General features: G+C 44.2%; 2 protein-coding genes across 4 annotated transcripts in view; one reads left to right on the top strand and one right to left on the bottom strand.

Annotated features, from left to right (window-relative positions):
• Positions 1-7,515, bottom strand: part of PCMT1 (protein-L-isoaspartate (D-aspartate) O-methyltransferase) — a gene marked incomplete at both ends in the record, with an annotated part of 28,970 nt that extends 21,455 nt beyond the window's left edge. For 2 of the 3 annotated variants that reach the window (XM_079532961.1, XM_079532962.1), the window contains one exon: positions 7,248-7,383. In XM_079532961.1, coding sequence (XP_079389087.1) covers positions 7,248-7,302 — 55 coding nt within the window. Of the gene's footprint in view, positions 1-7,247 lie in introns of all 3 variants that reach the window. The other variant, XM_079532960.1, reaches the window with a different exon arrangement.
• A 4,699-nt stretch (positions 7,516-12,214) lies between these two features.
• On the top strand, positions 12,215-20,402 carry NUP43 (nucleoporin 43; the record flags this gene model as incomplete). Its single annotated transcript, XM_079532990.1, has 8 exons — positions 12,215-12,334; positions 12,444-12,566; positions 12,781-12,858; positions 13,591-13,768; positions 16,714-16,849; positions 17,674-17,825; positions 19,440-19,562; positions 20,188-20,402. The coding sequence occupies 8 exons, from the start codon at positions 12,215-12,217 to the stop codon at positions 20,400-20,402; spliced, it is 1,125 nt and encodes a 374-aa protein (XP_079389116.1).
• Positions 20,403-24,132: the final 3,730 nt, after the last annotated feature.

Raw genomic sequence — 24,132 nt, 5'->3', positions numbered from 1 at the left:
GTAAGCCACAAACAAGACGACTGTGATTCTAACATGAAATGATGGATCAGCACCTTGAGATCCAATAAAGGACACTGGCCCCAAAACATACAAAGTTCTTTGTATGCTAATGTAACAAAGCACATGCTCACAAACAAACATTTTTTAATCCATTCATACATACAAATCTCTTGGTGCTTTGCTGACAACTTACAGAGCATCTGCCTCAAACGTTCAGCTGCTGGCCTGCTATTTCTAAGCCTTGTCAGAGTGATAACACATTGTTCAAACAGAATATTGTATACAGCTCACAGGAAGAAATCAATTCAGAGTCTGCAGTTCAGAGAGAATGATAACAAAAACACTGAGGAAAGAAGGAGATAAACAGATCTAGACTTGGAATCCAGAAATAAATGCTTTTGCTCAGAATATGTACAGGTAAATCCACATAGGAGCCAAAAGTTTCAATGCACCAAATATATATCCTCAAGATCTCGTTAAATGCAAACATACCTTCAAAAATTTCACTTCTATTTTATGAGAGTACTTCATTTCTATTTAATAATTATCATTTTGAAATCAACCTATCCATTTTGGTATCACAAATAACCAGCTCTCTATTCATTTTCAAGGATCTGAAAGTCTGCAAATAACTAATTTAGGCATATTTAACTATAGCTTTCAGTAGGAGGGAACAATACAGCTAATGCCACAAAGTAAGTATCAACAATTTCCTCCTCTGGGGATGGGACAGAGAAAGGTAGGCTATTTCTTTGCTTGTAGTGCTACAGTGTGTCTTTACTACAAAAAACATCTGTAATACAGCCACCTTTGTTGAACTGCTATGTTAATCTAGATCTGTATCAGCATTCAAGTGAAGAAGCTGTTAAGAGCGCATGAAAGAATGATTTTACAGTTGGGTTCAGCCTGCAAGAGCATGGAATGGCACTTTTCAATACATTTTGACAGTCCAAGTGTGGGAGACTTCACCTATAAGCGCATTTTATCCCTCTACATTTCAGAAGGCTGAGCTTCACTTAAAATTCATGTGGGATGTCAACACCAGAGAGTTCAATAAAAAAAAAGTGGGAGCAACCATCAGCAATAACAAAAACTATTATGATAAATCTAGCTGGATAGGACAGACAGGTATAGAGCTCTCCTCATAGCAAGGCTTCACCAGCAGCTTTAACAAATCTCTAAAGAATAGCAGATATTGAATACCTTGCACCTTAAGGAACTGATTCCATACAACATCTTTGCTCACTTGTTTTCAGAAAACGTAATGCTGTCAAAACTAGCAGCTATACTGCAATAGATGTTTACTTTCAATGCAGTCTCATTAAAACAGCCACTAAGTAAAACGAAAGCTAAGGGAAGATTAGAAGAGCGGTAAAGCGCTATCTGAACTCGTAGGGCATCCAAGCATGATTTGCCATTCTGAACTAACTAGCTCCCCAGTGATGAAATATGCCTCAGAAGTCTCGTGAGAACAGCTAACATAGTTCCCATAGCACCTATTGCTCCATGGTAACTCCCTTAAGGAGGACCGCCAAGCTGACATACCTAAAACCACCAGTAAGCCAGCCACTGTGCTGACCCACGGAGCCATCCCAAGCTAAAGAGACAGAGCTATAGGTAACAGTATAATATTTACTGACCATAAAGCAACATGCTAAGATACAAACTGACAAAAGGCTGTCACACTAGCAGAAACAAAGAACTTCTAAAGCTACGTCTGTATGATCACCTCTTCAGTATTTGACAGTACCACATTTAAACCCACTTTGTGCTCAATTCCAATGCCACGTTTTCAGACTCCAGAACCTGAACGCAACTCAAGACAACTCAGTAAAGATGTCACTTCAGAAAACTATTGGCCTTAGCCTCTGAAAAAGTTCACTGTGTCTTTGCCAAAACTTGGTTATGCCAATCAAAGTTAAAAGCATTAAAAGAGCTTTTTACTTTTAAGAGTTCTTTACTTTAAACATTATCATCATAACACTAACGAACACAGCTTGGAGGTGTTATATTCCATAGACAACCATTCAAAAAGAAAACCAGCATTACGTGGTTTATTCCCAAGCATACTAACAAGTCTTAAGGAGCATTCCACGCTACACCAAGGTAGAATAACAGCAGCATTTAAATAAAGGCTTGGAGTTACACTGAAACTAAACCATACCAGATTTTCACTTTTTAGCATGCTCACAAGCAATGGTAATTACCTGCAAGGGATAGATTTACAGAAATCATTCCCATTCTGCCACAGATTATTAGGCAGTTTCAGACTATCACGAAAGTCGCATTATGCCTTTAAACCCAACCACAGCCAAAACACACCTTCAACCAAGCAGAAGTACTAAACATTTTTAAATTAAAATGACTGATTCTGAAGTGTTGTGATATAAATAAGCAGTGAGAAATATACATTAAAAAAAAAAAAAAACAAAAACACACTGCTTTCCAGGTATTCCATTTTCTTGCCATAAACTACAATGCTTAGTCACTCAAACCTCAACACAGTGCACATGCTGAAGGGAAAACTGTTTGCTGAATACAAACAGTAGGCAGCATAATTGTTCGTAGGTCGTGGGTATTAAATTTGGGCTGCATTTACTGGCTGATTTTCATTTCATTTGCTATTTTCCCGATCTGTGCTCATCCCAGTTACATTAGCCTTCTGTACACAAAATTAGTCAGTTGCGGAAAGGATTTGAATGAACCAGAGGAAATGACACAGCGGGAAAATAAACAAACAAACCAATAAAACCACAGAACCCAAACCTGAGGAACAACCATGCTCAGTTCTCGCTGAACCAAGCTTAGGCTCAGCAAGGCCACACACAGTGCTGTCACATTCACGGCACCTCCCTGAAACAAGCTATCAAACTCTGTGGAATCCACAGTGTCTCATAAATTACAGCTTCTAACTTTTCTGAAACAAGACTACGGATCTGTTGGATGACAGAGAGAACTGAATGAAGCAGGAAACAAGCACAAATACGATTAACAACATTATGCAGCTCTTAATCACGTTCAAGTTAATTCATCTTCATATTTAAGCCCAAAAATGTGGATTCAAAAATACACATATCTTGTTATAACACCACTGGCACAACACAACCAGAAAAGCAAGCAGAGAAAGACTGTCATATGGCAGCACACCGTATTGTCTGGAGGAGAGAAATAAAGGTGTGATAAGGAAACCTAATTAACTTTATGGATGGTGAGTTGGACAGGAACCAAACCTTGAGTTCTGCAGGTGGAAAAGAAAAGCTGGTTTCTAAGATGTTGGTGCACAAAGTAACAGGACTTGGCAAGAGCCCATGTATGAAAAACAAAGGGGGATTAAAATGATATAACAGTGAGGCGAGACAACAGTGGCTATCTGGAGATAAAGGGGGTGTGGGAGGAGAGAGAGAGAAGAGATTCAGAACCCAAAGATTCTCAACCAAGTAATATAACAGTAAATTAGCCATCCATCCATTACTGAGTCTTTTCTTGATTTTCAGCATCCATTTGTGCTAGCTTCACAGCAAAAAGGAACTTTGGTTATAGCTGTGAACTTAAAGACGGCCAACTATTTCTACCTTTAATATGATCTATAACTCTCTAGCAATCTACCTTTAGATAACTCCCCAGAAGCGCTGCCTACGCTTTGTTTAAGTATTTCTAGAGGTGACGTTTGCAGACATGCACTCAATTATATCTTTGCTTCTTCTCAGCTGGATTTAAATAATAGCACTTTTTCAAACAACTCTTAATGCTTGAAGAATCAAAACGATCAGGAAGAAAAAAGCACTTGAAAACAAAGTAGCTGAGCATCCTGACAGAACAAGGAGACGAATTCAAGGGCAGCACTCTTGTTGGACAGGAGAGTGCTTTTTAAGCAGGTTTATTTTGTGTATTGCACAAATTGTACACCCCAATGCCTCAAATCAACAGAGCAAGAATATGTAATAAGCAGCTAAAAAAAAAAAAAAAATCAAAAGAATAAAAAGCCACGGAATATTCTTCAGTCACTTGTCTCTATGCACTAAAAAATACTCCAAGTTCCAGGGCCTTCTTCATTTGTTTATTCCTTCTAAGACACGAAAACAAAGATAAGGCTTGTGAAGAACAGTTGCCTATATCTGCATGCAAATACCACAAGCACTTAGCACTGCTCAGGTTGGAAAAGACCTTAAGGATCCTCGAGTCCAACCACTTAGTAGTGCTCTAACTTAATTCTTGTTACCTCTACAGAACAATCCAACTCCATAGTTGAGGCAACACTGGAATAAGAATATATATTAATATATCTTCATTAAATGAGACCTTTTCTCTTTTTTTTTTTTTTTTTTTTTTTTTGCCACAAAATAGAAGATAAGTAACCATCACTAACAAATTACTGATGCTTTTACACAGAAGTAAAACAAGTGCTTCCCACTTTCCCCAGCCCGCTCACACCCACAGCAAAGTTTACTACTTCTCTAAACATAGCAGTACAGCAGCTTACAGACATTGAGGAGTTTAAAACGTTTTTGCTGGTGGTTTTTTTTTTTTTTCTTTTTTTCCCCTCTCACAGAAGAGAACATCACAAAAGCTCACCCTTACAAAAGGGTAAGAAAGATCCAGTCTTAGTACATATCCTCCTACACACATGGCTCTATAGGCATGGGTAGGAGACAACCAGCAGCATAAGGGCAGGAGCAAGAACAACTCAGCCTTTGCTGCAGAAGAACACATCCTGTGTCACTGCAACTGGAGTTATTTAATGTATGCAAACTACACAGTTACTAACTTACACACACGATACCACACACACTTAAAGAACATCAAGCTAACCATCTGATTTCTATTTCTACATAGAAATGCTACACTGCTCAGCTGCTTTTAGAGCAAATAGCAAAATATGCTGAGGGATCTATTATTCAAATAGAATTTTCTAGATCATTTCACTCTTTCAGTAACCAATGATTTTTAAGCTCGTTGATAACATGCCTAACAGAAGTACATACCACACAAAAAGGTATTTTCTTCTAAACTTTTCCCCAACTTTCAGCAACAAGTTATGTATGACCTTACCTGGAGCACCACATCCAAACGGTTTTTAAACACATCCAGGGATGGTGACTCAACCACCTCCCTGGGGAGCCTATTCCAGTGCTTCACAACCCTTTCTGTAAAGAAGTGTTTCCTGATATCCAACCTAAACTTGCCCTGGTGTAACTTGAGGCCATTTCCCCTCATCCTGTCACCTGTCACCAGTGAGAAGAGACCAACCCCGTTCTCGCTGCAAGCACCTTTCAGATACTGGAAGAGAGCAATAAGGTCTCCCTTCAGCCTCCTTTTCCCCAGACTAAACAGCTCCAGTTCTTTCGGTCTCTCTTTGTAGGGCATATTCTCCAAGCCCTTCACAAGCCTTGTTGTCCTTCTTTGGACCTGCTACAGCACCTCAATGTCTTTTCTGTACCCCAAACTGAACACAGCACTCAGGGTGAGTCCTTACCAGCACCAAGTAGAGGGGCAGGATGACTTCCCTAGTCCTGCTCACCACACCATTCCTGATAAAAGCCAGGATGCCACTGGCCTTCTTGGCCACCTGGAATCTACATCATCACTGCAGTCCCACTGAAGCCAACAAAGCACCTGCCAGCAGCACAACCCTGCTGCAAGATCAAAAGCACCCGTGCTTCAGCAGTGATTTATTTCCACTCCGTGTTAACATCACTCAAAATATTTTGAGATACACAGGCAAAACAGAAGGGAAAATGACAGAATGCAACTTTTCAGGTAATTACTGTCACTTAAAATTTTAAGATTGCAGTGCTAAACTTCCAGCTTACTTTCCTCTTCCTTTACAAGCTGCTGTTGTTGCATTCTCATAGTGGCTTTTAACTTAAGAAAAAAAAAAATGCATTATTTGCAAAGCCCTGAACAGCTTCCATGTGTTGAAACAGCCATTGTTTTCTTCAGAAACGAAATGAGTTTTGCCTTCAGGTTCTCAGAGCTGTAAACAACTCTGGCAACAATGACTTTTTGGATATAATTTGGAAGTCTGACATCCATTCTACATTCTATGTAAGGGACTTCACGACAGAATTTCATTAAGGCGGTATTTCTGTCCCTCAGAGACAGAGATGAGGGGCAGAACGTTGAAACTCACAACGAGAGGATTTGCTATCTATTTGTTAAAGTGGCAATTTTAATGTCAAATTGAAAAATTACTTCAGCAAGTATTGCTCTGCTGAGTGGAAGATTTCTCAACAGTGGCAAAAGAAAATGCTGGAAAAGCTCTCAGGATCAGAGCATCCATCACAAGCAGGCTAGAGAAGACATCAAGGATAGTTCTCCCTTGTCTCAAAACAAGAAGGCTAGATAGATAAAGGCAGCACTGAAACACAAGGCGGCTGCCACAGCACAGGCTCCAAGTCTGGATACATCCTTTCTCGCCTGGAATTTGTGCATTTGAGGACAGAAAGGCAACGAGCGAGGGTAAAGATGAGGGACGCTACAGGAGTATCTAACAAAGACGAAGAGCAGGACAACACGACGCGGTTATCTCCCCGCGTGACCCCGCAGCGCCCGGCTCACGGGAGCCCAACGGCGCGGAGCATCCTGACAGCGCCGCCCGCCTTCAGCACGGGGACGGCACGAACCGCAAAAGGCACGGAGCGGCAACAGGACGGCGAGGCAGCGGCTCTGCCCCCCCAGCACCCCTCGGCGGTCCCAGCTGACCCTCGGGAAGAGCCGCCCGGGCGTCGGGGCCACGCCAGCTCTTGGAACCTCCCCAGCGGGCCGCCGTTACGCACCTTTCGCCCAACGGACGCGCCCGCTCCCCCTCGAACCGCCCCGAGGCCCTGGAAGGGAGGTCGCCGCGTCCTGCGAGACGCCGCCCCGGGACAACGCCCGGCTCCGCACGAGAGTGCGGGAGAGGGGACCCGAGGGAGGCTGACGACAGCCGCGGCCCCGAGGCGCTCCCCCCGGGACCGCCGCCAGCGCCACCGCCGCACCCCCCCGCCGCATCTCCTCCCGCACCGACGGCCCGGGCCCGCCCCGCTCCAGCGGCCGCCGCCCTCGGGCCGGCACGGCGGGCGGGAAACGCGGGGACGCGGCGCCGCACACCCCCCGGCCGGGCGCCGCCCTCGCCTCCTCCCCCCGCCGCCGCTCCTTGACAGTTGGCAGCCGGGCGCGCGCCGCGGGAACTCCGGGCGCGTGCGGCCGAGCGTAGCCGTTCCCGGCCGCGCCGCCGCCGAGGCCCCCCGCCCTCCCCGCAGACTCACTGCGGAGGTTGTGGATGAGCTCGGAGTGGCTGGCGCCGCCCGACTTCCAGGCCATGGCGAGGCACACTCTGCGGAGCAGGTAGAGAGCCGCCTTCAGCGCCGCGACTGCGCACAGCAGCTTCCCCAGGAAGGACACAACCTCCAGCGCCGACACAGGCGCCGCCTCCTCGCCGCCTCCTCCTCCTCCTCCCCCCGCCGCCGCCGCTGCGGCTGCCGCGCGCCCGCCGGGGGGAGGGGCCACGCGCCCACCGCCCCGCGCGCCCGACATGCTCCGGACGGTGCCGCCACTCCGCCGCCCCGCGCCGCGGACCGCGCATGCGCGCCCGCCGCCGCTGGGCTGCGCGGGGGCTTCGAGGAGGGGGAGCTCCCCCGGCCGGGGTGGGGCGCTGCGCACCGTGCGAAGGGGGGAAGACGGGGGGGGGTCGCGGGACGTGCCCGCCGCCACGGCGCGCGTGGGCGGACGCGGCTGCGGTGTGGGGAACGGCCTCGTGCGCCCTTACACGAAGGCTGCGGCCCTCCCCTGTTAACGGGGGTTGATTACCAATATGCCCCACGGGGGAGACGGCAAGCGCTCGCTACGGGGTGGGTTAACGAGAGAGGTACTGCAACTGCGCAGCTCTGCTCACTGAACCTCCCTCACCCTTTGTGGCCACTCTCGTGAAGCGCCCCCCGCTTCACACCGCCCGGCCCGGCAGTGTCGGCCGTTATTGGCCCGCGCTCCCCGCCGCCCTCACGAGTCAGCCAATGACTACCGCCTCGCTGCGCGGCGTTTTGCATGAGGTGCGCCTATTGGTCGCAGCCATCCCGTGAGGGCCGAGCCTACGTGTCGAAGGTTGCAATTGGTCAGCTGGCGCGAGCCTCAGCGGCCGGGCGGGAAGATCCGCTGAGCCAGCGTCAGGCGGCCGCGGCATTGCGGCTGCAGGCTGACGGGGGCGAGTGCTGCGCTGACGGCTGAGCCTTGCCACATGTCTGCCGCCGCGCCGTGGTGTTACAGAGCAAGGCTGCACGCTTAAAATTCCTTTTAGAAGGCGTCCGGCTTACAAAATCACTGGCTTGTAGTGTAATAAATACCACAAGGCTGCGATACAGCTTTGCTCTGCCCCTGTGCGTGCACAGTGAGGCAGCAGTTCTTTGCTTTGGAAACGTGAGACCATGAGCTGCCAGGTCTGTCGGCAATGTGTAGTATGAACGTTGGAGAACATAAGGTGTCAGTCATAAATTGAAATACCATATTGTTCTCTGGAAGCAGTCCAGGCAGAAGGACACACACTGCCTGTTATACCACCACGAGAGATGCAGATAACATCCTTTTGTGTAAAAATCCATCTTGGGAGCAATGAGGCAGCACCTTCTCCACATCACACTGCTCTCCATCCCATGATCATTAATTCAGGTAAGGAAAGTGAGGTGAGTGCAGAAATTTGCTTTTCTAGCTGGCATTCCCTTAAGGGCAAAGCTGGCAGTTGCCCAGTGTGCACACCAGGGTCCTGTCCATTGAATCCCCAGACCTTTCCCATCTGGTTCTTGTAATATTGGAGATGGATATGCTGCTTCATTTTGTATTCTGCATCCATCTTCTCTCAGGCACGATCTGGAAACTGCTTTGCAGCCCCTCCCATAGCATGCAGGGTCTCCTTGTTCTGTCCAGTGGGTCAGGAAGGAAGGAAAAAAGCCATGGAGTTACAAGAATTCCCAAAGGGCAGCAAGTACAAAGAACAAACAGACATTGTGAAAACACGCAAACAAAAATACTTCATTGTTTTAAATGCAAAAGGCATTTTCTGTTGTCAGATGCAAGCAAACTGCATTGCGTTTACATACAGATACTGTTAGCAACAAACTAGCTGACCCATGCTTAAAAGCATTCCAGGGATACTTACCCCCTTGGGAGACCAGAAATACCAGAGAAGTCATTTTCATACAGCCTGACTGTTCCTACTAGCACCAGGCTTGAATTAGGCTTATGCTTGTCAGAGAATAGAGAAAGAGCCTAACTTTATCTCAGAGAAACACACAAACCTACACTACAGCTTTCAGGCTGACCTTGGCCATTTATTGGCACTGTGTTTGGCATGGTTTCTCAGATAGTGACAAGAATGTAAGTGATATCTGGGGTGGTAACAGGCATGTGTGAAGGAAATGGTTTGGCTGTGCAGATTTCCAGGAACTTTAAGACAAGCCAACTGGGTTCAAATGGCACTGAGATACTACAGTGCATCAGTGGCAACAGGATGAACCCTTTTGTGCAACAAACAGCCATGAAGGTCATTTGCATTTTTCGCTCTACAGCCCCAGGCCATGAGTCAGTTATTAAAACCTATTAAGAGCATGCTTGTCAATAAAACCCCATGAAAGAATGCCTGCATTTTATGCCAGAATAATAATTAAATATATATATATATAATTTTTTAAAGTGTTTACTGTCTATAGCATATTTTCATCTGCTCTGACACTCAAGGCTCCTTCATCTTCCTCCTCACTTGTCTGAACTAGCATGAGCACCTCAGTCCCCAGATGTCCACGGTCAGTTGCAGACTCCTCCACCTTCCAGAGGTGCGACCAACTCTCCAGCCCCTCCAGGCCCTGCCAAGGAAGGGACAAGGGAAGGCCAGTAGTGGGCGATCGTGTGACTGCTCTGATATGGATATCCCAGTAGTTTTAAGCATGCAGCCCATTGGTTCTCTCTCCTTTAGTGCACATTCACCCACATCTCAGTCTCTTATACATTTATATATAAACCTCTCCATGCTACTATTTCTGTTTTATCCTTTTCCTCCCACCTCATGCACCCATTAGAATTTTGAAAGCCCTTGAATTTCAAAAGCATATGAAAAGTTGTTTGTCACTGTCTGGACCCATCTGCTTCTGCATATACATACGGCAAGCAGAAATTTCTTTATGAAATGTTCCTGCTGAGCATTTCCGCAGCTATGTCCCAAACCACACACTAATTGGCTTCTACACCTACACTCACTCCTCTCTCTGCCTCTGTTCTCTTTTTAACTTAATCATTCTCCTTCATCATTTCTCTCTTCCTGTTGTTCCGAGTCGGCTTTAATTTTATGTTTCCATTTCAGAGCTTTGCATCTAAGGTCAGGGCAAGCAAGGGCTATGAGTGTGCTTGTGGCCCTAGCTCTCTGCTCTTACATCTGCTCTGCAGTGCCCTGCACTGACAATTGTGCTTGTTCAGGAGATTCAACTGGGCACAGCTCCAGGAGCTATGACCAGCAATAAATACAGAATCTTCAAATAACTTTCTTAAAATATTGCTGTGCAATAATTAGAGGAAAGCAGGTTACTGGCAAATAGAATTCAGAATTGGCTTCATCCTGCCTTTGCACACCCACTGACTGGCAGGTGCCTGCCTTCCCAGGTTCTGCAGCCTCTGACAGGGAGACACATGCTTTCTCATCCCTCTTGCTCACACTCCTAACTTTAGTCACAATGAGACCAACCCATACAAACTCATTTCTGCTTCTGCTATATGTTTGGGCCCAGTGCCCAGAGCCAGCTTTGTCTAGTACTAAAGTTCTTTTTGACAACCTCAGGAATACTTGATGAGGCATTTTGTCTTGTGGTCTTTGTTTCCTTCTTTTACTTGTCTAATTAAATTTGACATTATCCTGAAACAACATGCTAACACAGTACCCATCTTTCATAATGATCAAATGCAGAGATTATATTTAAAGGCCTACAGAGCAGCCCTAAATCCAACACAGAGCATGCTGCCAAAAGAATCTAAAAAAAAAAAATCAACACAGGGAAGAAAAATGGATTCTTTTTTCCTTCCCAATGAAAACAGTCTGTGTCCCACCTACTCACTTTAATACTTCCCAAATCCTTTCAACCAAGCACTCCTGAGCAAAGAGAGGACAAGAGCATAGAAGAAATAAAAAAAACCAACACAAATATTATGAAGTAACCATCAAAGATATTTGTCTAATAAAACATGTCAATAATGTCGAAGTATGATCTCTTCCATGTTGAGTCCCCATGCTCTCCCCAGTGACCCTTCTCAGAAGTGTTAGGAGAATGAGCAGGGAATACTGGAGGAGCTGGCTGTGACTTGCAAGGTCACTGCTAGCAGCTCAGCACAGGGTGCTGCTGGAAAGTAATAATGTCACTGTAGGGAGCAGGAGAGGTGTCTCAAGGTTCATAGCATGGAGACTACCGTAGCATCTGCCTTTCGAACACGTTCCGTGTTGGTACTGCTGTACGTAATTATGAAAAAAAAGTTGCCACGAAGGAAGCTGAAGCACAAAGCACACAGACTAGTGTCACTGATCTTGTATCACATCTAAAGAATTCTGATGCTGCAGAGGAGACCAAGGACGCAGAGAGAGAACTGCAGTAGCAGAGTTGGAAGTCTGACCAAGACATTGCTGCTGCTGCCGGTAAACACAGCTGGCAGAGTCCCAGGCAGCCGGCAGTGCTAGCTGTTAGAAAACGCAGCAAAAATCAGGCCGGACAGAGTAGGAAGGTTGAGAAGTTGCCTGCGGGAACGGCCTCGCTGAACTGCAGCGCCGTCCCATCCCGGGGCCACAGCCCGGCCCTGTCGGCCCGGAGCTCGCTTTACAGCTGACCTCTGAACTTGTGTGCAGCAGTTGTTGAGGGCTCCGGCGATCATAGTCACTGGAAGGGTCCCAAAGGGATCACAGAGCCCAGCACCACCCAGATTCCTGCCCTCTCTATGTCTGTGCGTGTCGTGCAACGCTCCTTGAACTCCCGCTGCATTGGGGCCGTTACTGCTGCCCTGGGGAGTCCGCTCGTGACACATAAGCGCGGGGCCGTGCAGTATTTGGAGAAGAAAAAAAACCGTTGTGACCGCGGGCGCAGACGCCCGCCACGCCGCGCCTCTCATCGCGCACGGCCGCTTCCGCCGCCGCGCCCGGCGCTGTCCCTCGGCGCTCGCCGTCGCCTCGCAGCCAATCAGGCGGCGCGTGGCAGCGCGGGAGCCGTGCGGCGCCATGGAGGAGGTGTGCGCGCGGTTCGTGTCGCAAAAGATCAGCAAGGCCCGATGGCGGCCCCTGCCCGCCGCCGCGCTGCAGCCCCCCGACCTCTTCGCAACCGGCTCCTGGGACAACGAGGTAGCGCGGCGCGGTTCCCCCGCCTCGGTCTCCTCGGCCGCTGCGGGCAGCCGCCGGGGAGCCCCGTTACGCGAACTCCGGGTAAAAGGGGTGTGTTGTTTCCCTGCAGGACAACCGAGTCTCCGTTTGGTCTGTGGGAGATGCGGGAAGCGCGGGCCTCAATGGGGAATATCAAGGAGAGCCTCAGCTGCTGTGTGACATTCGGCACGACGGCGACGTGATGGACATGCAGGTGAGGGAGCTGCTTTGTAAGGGCTGGTCACCTGGGACAAATGGGCTGATAATGAGCTGAGATTTGAAAGAGAAAATTATGAAGAATGGCAAAATCAATCGGTATCGGTTTGTGGGTGTTTTACTGCTACTACTGACACATCTGAATACTTTGAATTGAAGATTATCATCTTAGTGTTGATACCGACTCATAACATGCTTATTAATCTCTTCAGTTTTTGGATCAAGAGAGAATTGTTGTTGCCTCCTCAACAGGAAGTGTGACTATATTCTGTCATCAACAGAACAACCAGGTGGGTACCTTCAGCTGTGGTCTGTTCAGTTGGGTCTCAGCATAAGATTTCTCAGATTTAAAGCAAGAGACGTCTGTATTCAGGAATAAATTTGTTCAAAGCATATTAGAAAAAGGGAAAAGGAGAGAAAAACATCTTGCACACGTACAGCATAAATCAGATTCCAAAGCCAGACAGATAGGGTTCTGTTAATATGTTGTAAGTAGTCCATTCACTAAAAACATACTTGAGTTTATATGCGGTTATTTATGAGAATAAATAATTTCAGGGAGTGGGAACTTGCACATTTATTTATTTGCAACGGCATGACAAAGACTAATATCTGTTAATAGCTTCATGTGGTAATTATGATAAACTGAGTTTTTTGTAATCAGAATCTAAATCTGACCTTACATTTTGTAAAGGCCTGAGCTCCTTTTTCTTTATCCTAGGGAAAGATTGGAGACATAAGTGTAGTGAGAGACATTTCACATTCAGACATAGATACTATTAATTCTGAGTTCTGTCTCGTGTGAAAAAGATGGTTCAGAGCTGACAGTGCCTCACTGACAGGGGTCCAGGGAAATTCAGATCTCTGGATCTTATTTATGTTGAAGATTCCTATTCCAGTGAGGCAATATGGCTTTCCTGAAGCTTCTTTCCAATTGTATGAATATTTGTGAGTGCTCTGAAAGCTTTGCTCAATCAGGATCATTATTTACCAGCAGAATTTCATGTCTGGTTACTGCTTAGACTCTATCTGCCAGTCACCGGTGGGAGAACGCCCATTATCATGTAGATCAATACACAGCTTGTGGTGGAGCAGCGTGTACCGGAGTCATCTGCAACAACCCAGAAATTGTCACTGTTGGAGAAGATGGTAGAATTAATCTTTTCAGAGCTGACCAAAAGGATGCGGTGAGGACTATAGGTATGCCAAGTAAATGCTTAGCATGTTTTGGTTTGGAACAGTTTGGTTGGTGAATAAAACAGAATATTCATTTTTGCCAAAGCACTGTTGTGTGACAGAAAGGAAAGCAATTGAGAATTGAATTAAATATTCCCAGGTGAATGTATTTCTTCCAGATCATTCCTATATTCCTCCAGACTTCAAGTATTTGAAGTATATTTCAGATATGTTTCAGTATGCATTCATAGTTCAAATGTTTGTAAGCTATGTTTTAACTGGTGGAGATTTTAAGATTTAACATTCTCAGTAAGCTCTGTTTGATCTGGAATCGTAGCTAGATGCTGTGATAGAATGCATGAAATACGGTTACATTTCCAAAAGCATTGTGTCACCCGTTGTTTATAAGTAGGAGTCAGTTACTACTGTCATTTCAATTCATTATTTGTAGTAAGATTAACCCTTGTGCTATCCATATTCAAAACCATCAATTTGTGTGGAAAAGAATTTGTATGTTCGAAAGGAGCACCAGCAGCCAGAAATTACTATTTGTCCTCTGTTCTACCAGATATCATGGCTTACAGCCATCATCTCTCACTTAGTGAAATGGGTTCATATTTCCTTGAGTAAGCTTTATCTAACAGAGAAACAGATGTCTGTGGAAGGTGTCAAAACTTATTCTCAGCATTTCCGTCATGCTAGTCTCATGGAATAGTATGTAGCAACTGGTGGAAATCCAACTTAAAAGCAGAAATGATCTGAAGCACAGTAACAGCATTCTTGATAATGGAACTTTCTCCCTGAAACCTCAGTTTGACACATTGCCTGTGTTTCTCTTCAAGTGAAATCTTGCCTCAGATTGAACAGATGAAGGAACTTAGACAGTGATAAGCCAATTAAGGAATGAAGCTCTCTGGGATTTCTAGACAGGGGTACTTGTGTGTGCATGTGTATACATGTGCACACAAGGCAAATCCTATTAATTGCATACAGTTCTTTACTGAAGCTCCTTGAGAACTGCAGGAAGTCATTTTAGAACACAGGAAGAAACACAGAAGTTGCACAAGGCAGAGTTTCAGTAGTAACACGCAAAAAACTAATTCTTCAGTGTTGGGAGGAAAAAAGTAATCAGCTAGAAAGGTTTATTTTAATTTCAAGTTTTCATTTATAAACAGTAACAGAATGTTTTGGCACAAGTTTAATGAAATAGAATGTTTTGCTGACTCAAGAAGGAGAGGTCTACACAAATCTTTATTTTTCTTTGAGCAGTTGCTCAAATGATTGTATTCAGATTTAATAATGTGCAGGATGCAAGTCATTAATTTTCTTAGTGCTCACTTGATGGAATTACGTAAAAAGGTTTGCATTGTGGAGGTAACATAAACTGAGATTGCACTGAGGACTGAGCTCAGCAGGAGTATATGCATAAAAGAAATCGTATGTGAATTAACTGAGAAATATCCTTTTGGAAACAGAAATAATGAAATATAAATGAACCATAAATAATTCAGTCAAGTGTATGACCTGGTAAGTGGATCTTGCTTGGACTTTAAGTGGAAAGGACTAACAGAAACTCATTGATTAGAGCTAATTTTAAAAGTTGGAGTGGGTGAGAAGAGGGCGTCTTGGAAGATGCTTCAAAGTTACCTAGGATGGAGTTCAGTATTGTAAGCAATCCTGAGTGTAGATTTGCAGGTCAGTGACACCTCATTGTTTCCCAGGCACTGAGCTCCCTCTCTCTTTTTTTTTTTTCAAACACACTAATGGAATTCACACACCCTGTGAAATATTCATACAGAGGTACCTTGACATTTCTACTACCGTTTAATGGATTTAAGAGTATAATATAAAATTGATAGGCTTATACTCAACTGCTGTGGAAAAAATCTCAAAAGTTAGAGATGAAGTAGGAATCTTTTGGGGACTAAAGTATGTGTCATTGCTAAATCACTTACTGTTATTTTGCCAGGAGATTGTAAATCCACCACAACTTAAGTGTTCAGTCATTTAGCATTTTTTCTAACTGTACTGAAGCTTTCATTCAAATATTAAGCAGAAAAAAAATCCTTCACTCAAATGTCTGTAACCTGGCAGTAATGTAAATTTTGTCTCAACACCAGGAAAGGTATTCCTATTATGCAACCAAAGAAATCTCCTTTGATTTTAATTCATTTTTAAAATGTTGGAGTCAAAGTAGACTTAATGTTACCCCATCATAATTGAGATGAAAGATTTATATACAACAGAGCGATTCTAAATGTATGCATTGCTTGTTTTAGTCTCTCCTAAAGCCCCTCGTAAAGCTTCAAGTCAGTGCTGTGAGCTGTTTTTGACATTTGTAGAAAACCGTGATCAGAAGGAGCACTGTGGAAAAGGACCTGGAAAATGGCTTTTCCATTAGTTAAGATTAACAGACAAAGCATTGTCTCTGTTAGTCTTTAAGGATGAGTATAATACTGATGGCTGCTTTTGGAAAATGCCTAAAGAAAGTGTTATAAACACTGATTGCTGAAATAAGTGCTTCTGTGTACCACTGTTTTGTGTTCTGAGCAAGAGTTTCGGTTTCTTGTAGGAGAAACAGAAAGGAAAAGAACATTCTGAAAAATTCCATGGCCCTTCTTGCATTTGCGGATGCAGAGCTTGTAGAAAAAAACTCTCAGGAAAGTCACAGGCTTGGCTAAATTGATTCTTCTTAGGTACTCCAGAAAGAAACCTTATGCATCAGCAAGTGGGTCATTAAGCACTGAATCTAATTAAATACAGTTTCTTAAAGATTTGTCTAGATAATATTTCTATAGAAGCAAGGTTATTCTTGCAACACTTAAAATTTCCCGTGGCGCTGGGCCATCTCTGACCCTGAAAATGTGGTCTGATTTTAGAAGAGCTGTTTTGTGTTTATTAAATAAAGATAAACATCCAGTAGGTTTACCTGAATTTGTAGTTTAATGCTTTGCTAACCTCTCTTGCAGACAATGCGGATAGCAGTACACTCCATGCTGTGACTTTCCTTCGCACAACTGAGATCTTGACGGTAAATTCAATTGGACAGTTGAAAATATGGGACTTGAGACAGCAAAGAAATGAGCCAGCTCAAATATTTTCTTTGTAAGACCTTAATTTTTGTCTACTTCCTGAGAAGCACGTGCTACTTTATGTCTGATTTTAGTCTTTCCTGATGCCACTGCATTCTTGGCAATGGGATGATAAATAACCTTTTTTTCCCCAAAATATTTCTACTGCTTTGGTATTTCAGTACCAGAAGCAGAGTCTGCTTAATTACTGTTGTGAGTCAGCACTGTAATGGTCTGTTTTGTGATCTAACTCTGAAAGACTATTGTATCTGCACATTTGTTCTTTAAGAGAAAAGCAAAGCACTTCTTCCTATTTAGCTGATTAATTATACATGTTTTTTTCCCAAAAGGTCTGTAAAAAAATTGCTGACATTTGAAATGTTTCTGAATGATAACTTTATGCCTTTTAAGATATTGTGAGAAAACAACCACAGAGCTAGATTCATACCCTGTTGTTTGTGGAATAGTTCCTGTTGCCATTAATAGGCTTAGGGTTTGGTACCTGGTTAGCGCCTCATCTTCCCTGTAACTCAGATCTCCCTCTGTAACTGGCTGTATATGTTGCAACTGTAATTATAACTTGAATATCAGAGTAACCTTCTTGTAGGTATATTTGAAATTTTTGTACACTCTTGTAAAGCTGTTGCATGTTGTGTAGGTGCCTGTATGCCCAAGGGCCAGAACTTCCTGCCTCTCCAGCCCTAGCAGCCTGTTACTACTATAGGTCTTAACTCCATTAGGTGTCATGTGGCTACAGTTGATACAGTTGCCCTGTCGGTCAACATTCATCCAGTGTAAGAGAAAATGTAAATTGAATGAAGGATTGATGTATATATTTATTTTTCTTCTCTTTTACAGGACGGGTGACAGAGTTCCACTGCACTGTGTGGACAGACACCCCAGTCAGCAACACATTGTGGCCACAGGGGGCCAGGATGGGATGCTGAGTATCTGGGACATCAGGCAGGGTACTATGCCAGTGTCCCTGCTAAATGCTCATGAAGCAGAAAGTGAGTATCCAAGTTAAGGAAGACAGAAGGTGTTTTAGAAAAAGGTTCTGTAAATCCTGGATAAAAAACTTGGATATGTTTAGCAGGAGTAGAAAGCGATCAATCGTATTTGCTACATAAAGTGCCTTTATCCAATTGGTTTTGTTGTGTTTCCTCTCTGCATATGAAATTGTTCTCATCTAAAAGACAACTCTGTTTAAATTAAAACTAGAATTAGTAAGCAGTTCTTTGTTAGCCATTAGAGACATTTAAGCAGAAAATAATTTCTTATGAAGTGGGTATATTAATAGTTTCTACTTATAGAAACCGATGCTGCAGTATACAGCATAAAGCAGTAAGGTGGGAATAAACTTAAAAACAAAGGAGGGAGAAATGAAGATAGTACACATGCATTTGGTGATTTCACAGTGCTGAAATGGCTCACTTTTATTTTATATGAATAATAGTAATTCATTTTGTGCTGAACATTTGTGCTGAACATCTTGACTGCTGTAATTTTATTTAAGGATTAAGAAATAAGCTTTGAGTTAAGTTTTACTATCAAATATTTTTCTCAGTTGTGGTATTTAGACACAGTTGAATAACGTGCATGCTGGGAAGGAGTGTGTGTGTTGTGTGCAGATTTAAACTGATAGTAGAGAAGGTGGCATAAGAAATTATTCAGAATGCCTGAATTTAGAGAAGATTGTAACCTCTAGTGGCATGCACAGTATTGAATATGGGGCATTTGATTTCTTTTTTTTTTCTCTCCTGTGAAGGGAAAACTGTAGTAATAACTAAAGGTGGGGTTTGGAGGCTTTCTTCCCACCTACTCACCACACCAGTTGAGAATGGAAGCTTTTGGTGGAAGCCTGAGTGCATGTCCATGTCGTATTTAACAAGAAGACATTGAGCTTTGTATCTGATACTTTTGAAATGGTTTTGTTCTTTTCCAGACCCTGAGGATCCAGGCTGTCTTTACTGGTCCATAAAGTTTTTTTTTTTTTTTTTTTTTTTTTTTTTTTTAAAGTGTTTCCTTCTTGGAAAGCAGTAGCATTCCTCTGTTTAGTTGAAGTTCTCTTTTCATTTACTGGAGCTGACAGCTCTTTCTTATCACCCTTCTCACAAGCAGACCTGTAGGAGGCTCTTGCTGAGTGACTCCATTCTGCATATGGCCAAGCTAAATAATGGTGCTCCCACTGATGTATGTTTACTATTAAGTACACTCCTTTTTATTTGTGCAAACACTGTGCTAAATGATATATCCTACAATGCTGTGGCAACAGTAGGACCACACTGGCCTTTGAGGCACGTAGTGCTCTTCCAGACTGGATGGATAAGTGAAATACTTACATTTGAAATGGCTGGAAATTGTGGTGACTTTATTATCCATAGCACTATCGTTACTGAAAGAAGCCATCCTGATTTACAGTTGCAAAGCTATCTGTCTCATTAATAATACTTCAGATATTTTAAGACAAAAGTGAGCTCTTAGGGTTTCATAATCACTAATTGGTTTTCAGTAATGGAGGAACTGAACTGTTTTTAGGATCACTGCAATGTAAAATATTTAGGAGCATGATTATGCTTTTTAAGTAAATTTTCTTTTTCTTTTTTGGTTTTTAATATTTGTAGTGTGGGAAGTTCACTTCCACCCCTCCAACCCCGATCACTTATTTACATGTTCTGAAGATGGATCTCTTTGGCACTGGGATACTTCCACAGACGTATCTGAAAAACCATCTTTTCTTCATCAAGGTAAGAATGTCTGAAGTTAGATTGCATTTGATTTGTCAGATGACAGCATAATTAAAGCCATTGTGCTTATTTGTATAATCCAATTATAATACAGTCCTAATTCAGAAAATTAAAATGTTTTATGTTCTTAGAAAGAAAAGACTGATAGGCTTCAGAAAAACTGCTTAAAAGCAAGCACTTGAGTGGGGTTCTTCTGTTTTTAATTTGTCCTTGCCATACTCTGTCCTGTACATAAAGAGGCACATCTGGTATTTCAAGCCCAGTTGAAACTCATACATACACAGAAAAGACATGAAGGCAGGCCAAATGACCTTAGTCTCTGAGGGAGATGTGCAACACTTTATTATACCGAAATAAATGGTAAGTTAAGATAGTGGAATTGTGAATTTGCTCATACGTAAACTTATCAAAGTCATAACTAGATTGTTCCTGAATGAAACTTGATCTCTTCATGTTGTGCAGGATTTTAATTGATCATATGATACTGACTTAATAGAAAGGTTTTACATCACATCACGATCATAAAGACTGCTTGATTGTTTGTAACTTCAAATTGTAAACAGTAGAGAATGTTCCCCTTTTTTATAAACTGATTTCCCTATCTTCCCTGTTCTTTTTCTTCTAGGAGGAAGAAGTACTGCCTATATTTCCCACAGCACCATTAACCAGTCTGTAGTAAGTGCCTGGCTAAGCAACGATCCAACCAAGGACCGAATGGAAATCACCAACCTAATTCCAAATCAGACTTTGTCTGTGAATACTTTAGATGTTTTGGGACCATGTCTAGTGTACGGTACTGATGCAGAGGCTATTTATGTCAACAGACAACTTTTTGCATGAACTTCTTCCAGTATCCCTTTGAAGTGCTGATCACCTTTAACTACAGAGAAATGTTGTCCGTTTGATTTGACTTCTTAACTACACTGAGTGTTATCAGCATGTGGAGGAGAGGCTTTCAGTTGGCCTGCCATTGCAGAAGGAATACAAGTTATCCCAGATTCTGAAAGCTCTCACTCATTACTGATGCTTCAGCATGAGTAGCCAAGTACATTTACATGTCAGCTTGCTCTGATTTCTTCCCTGATGCCTGCTTTTGCTAAGCAGACATGGTAGTTGCTAGGGCAAAAATACACGTTGTAAAATTATTTCCGTAATACACCCAAGGTGAAGTAAAGGCAACACAAGCTTCTTGTTTTTTTTTTTTTTTTTTTTTTTTAAACATTAAGACTTTTTTTTCAAGTATTAATTCAAGGCCAAACTATGGGTTTCTTTGGAATTCTTTTTATGTTATTTGAGACAGATAAGATTTTTTTTAATGTGAGGGTTTTTTTAATGTGTTTTGGGAACATAACTTTTTATCCTAGGCCTTGAGAACTAGAGAGGAAAGCTGTTAAAGCTCTGAAATATGAAAGGTCCTGTCAGAATCTTAACATTTTAAGAGCATTATTTCAGGTTACTTACAGCTTTGTCATGGATCTTAAAACCCAAATGTTAAAATGTCTCATGTTAAAACTTGATCATTATAACCTGTCATTTATTCTCAACAGAAGACTGTTTATGTAGTTATATGATTCAAGAAGTGAGAGACTTGTTGGCTGTGTTTTTGGGTGTGAGACTGAGACTTACTCAACTTTGGACTTATCCTGTCAACCAACCTTCCACATCTGGTCTTTTGTAATCTTTGGAAGGTTGATTTTATGAATAATGTCATTCCTCCCTTTTGTTGCAGAGAACAGTTTCTCTTTTTAATAAATATTCTACAGAAGGACGGTGGTGTGACTTTGTACATTAGTTCAAATAGATGTACCTGTAGCCATCTGCACAGGAAGGTAAATGAGTAACTGGGATCGATTCTGAGTGGGATCTGGGTTATGGAGGGCAGTGCCGGTATTGGGGCAGCTGCAGATGATGTGACCGGGTGTTAAGAGACGTTGTCCATCAAACGAGCTTTATGTTACTTTCAAGTTGTCTGCAGAGGCACTCGACGTAACGTTGTAAGAATGTGCTGATCTGAATTTCTTGTGCACCCCGTTGGACAGCGGGGCTTGTTGCCAAGAGGGCTGTTGGTCTTCAATTTTTCTTCCCGAGTTGTGCGCAGCGTACTGCCGAGAAGTGCAGCGCCCGGGGCCAACCATCGGACAGCCCGCGGCAGGGGCCGGGCCGGGCCGGGCCCCGCCTCGCCTCGCCTTCCCTTCCCCGCCCGGGCCGAGGGAGCGGGGGGAGCGCCGGGCGCGCAAGGGCGGCCGGGAGCTGCCCATATCCGGGAAGCCCTCCGCGGCGGAGACACCGACAAAATGGCGGCGCCGAACTGAGAGCTCCGTGGCGGCGGCGGCGGGCCGTGGCGGAGGGAGCGAGCGGCCGCGGCGGGCAGCGCGGAGGGCCGCGGCGGTCGTCGCCGCGCGGGCGGGGCCGGGGCGCTGCCGCCGCCGCCCTCTCGCCGCAGGTAGGTCGGTGACGGAGGGAGCGGGAAGCCGAGGCCTGGCTTCGGCGCGGGGACGGCCGCGAGCTCTCCGCCGGGGAATGCGAGCCGAGTCCGGATCCTGCCGCCCCGCGGGTCCGCTCGGCCGCTCTTTCCCCGCGTTCCCCGGGGGGCGGCGGGGCGACCGCCGCCCTTCCCAGCGCGTGGGCCTGCCGCCGCCGGGAGCGGACGGGGAGCGTCCGTCCGTGGGAAGAACCGCGTCCCGCCGCGGGAGATAACGGGGCGGGCTGAGAGCGCCGTGTGCCCGTGCACCCCGAGCCGCGCTCATTGCCGCGCCGAGTGCGCCCTTCTGCGCCGTGCTTTCGTCCTCCTCTGGAGGCAGTCGGCGCTGGCAGCGCGTCCTTTGGCAGGCAGCTCGGTGGCTGTAAGTGCTGGAAAGAATTTCTGCCTCTCCTTAGTTTGAATCGAGCGCCTGCAAACTTAAGTTGATGGCTCCCAAATTCTTGTGTCGGTTTGCTTTGGTTTTCCTAGTGATGAAGTCTTGAGATCAGAAATAAACTACTGCAATGGGTATGGAAGTGGAACCGAAGACAGCTTACAACATGGTGCTCAATGGTCAGTGGGAGAATAGGAATATTTAAATGTGTTCAAAGTTATTTAGATATAAAATGTTACAAGTTTGCTGGAAAGCCGCGTGTTGCTTTTCTTTTCCCTCAGAAAAAAGTTGGAAGGTGCTGACGGTTGCATGCAACTGTGCTGTGCTTTCATGCAGCTGCCAGTTCTGAAGCCCAGCCTTTCATGGTTGTCTGTGTAAAGACAAGTGTTTGTTGTTTTTCTTACAGTTTGACTCAGAGTAGAAAATACTTTTCATTTCAAAGTTTCAGGGTGAAATGATTTTTTTTTTTTTCTTAATTTTTGTTTAATTTAGGGAATTGGGGAGCTTCATTAGTGAAAGTACTAGTGACAAACAGATATATCGCTTAGGTTTAAGGACACACGAGAGTGAGTGGGAATAGCTGCTGTAGGGAACCTGCTTTAGCAGGGGGTTGTACTTGACAGTGTCTGGAGGTCCCTTCCAACCACTGTAGTTCTGTGATTCTATAGGTACGTGTCATTTCCCTTGGGTGCAGTCAGCTCTTTGTGGATAGAGGTGAACGACTCTGGTCGATCTCTTACTGAGCAGTTAAAATGTTCTTGTTTTACAGTGTGTACAAATGTCTTCAGGAGGAGGTGTCCTGAATTTTGAAGTTTAGCCGTAAAGCATTGTTAGCTGTAGCCAATGTAATGCTTGCTTTCTCTGATTTTGTTAAACTGAGAGGCAGGTTTAAATGGCTTTCTAAGCGATTAAGACTGCTGTTTCACATAGGCATCTAACAGTTATTGCTCAATCCTGCTGTCAAAAGAAAAGACCTGCCAAAAAGTGACTGTTATCTGGGTAAGTTGCCCCAGCCTGATTTGCACTGTGCAGCCTTACATGCAGTTGCACCGGCCCAGGTGAGCGGTGGCAGGTAAGCAGGATGGCTGCTTCATGCTGGCAGAGCTTTAGCTGGATAACCCTGCCAATGGTGAACTAATAATCGCTCTTAATTTTGGCTGAATTTGCACTGAAATTACTGAGCTGTGTCATTAAATACTGTTGAATGAACTCACATAGAGATTTTGCTTTTCTGGAGGAGAGGATTCCTTCAGACACTGTTAGCATGCGTCCTTGCGCTTGTGAGTCCAGTTTATGTTCTGAAGCAGGTCTCTTGGAAGAAAAAGGAACATGCCAAGCGAAAGTATTTTCTAGTAGAATTTCTCCCTTTTCTTTGGAAAAAGCATTTTTAGCCAAGTGTTTTTGAATGCAGTCTTAAACATCGTGTTCTGAAAATGATCTTGAAAGTGGGCAAAACTAAATTATCTTTTAATTGCTCTCATGACATGCTTTCTGCTGAATCAAGATTTCTTAATACTTTGGACAAAACCTCGCTGTTTATTATTAAAACTCACTTAGATGCTTGATGATCTTCTCCTTATTCAGCGAGTACTGAGAAACTGTATGCTACCAGACTGCAGGAAAAAGCTTTAGTATCAGTAGCAAACTATCTTTGTTTAAAGTTCTGCACCTACCACAGAGCAAGGAAAGTGTGGGTGCAGTTACAGCACCAAAGA

This window comes from Tetrao urogallus (assembly GCF_951394365.1).
Source record: "Tetrao urogallus genome assembly, chromosome: 2".
Lineage (NCBI taxonomy): Eukaryota > Metazoa > Chordata > Aves > Galliformes > Phasianidae > Tetrao > Tetrao urogallus.
Note: the sequence above shows the minus strand (reverse complement) of the source record. Positions and strands in the feature narration are given on the sequence as shown.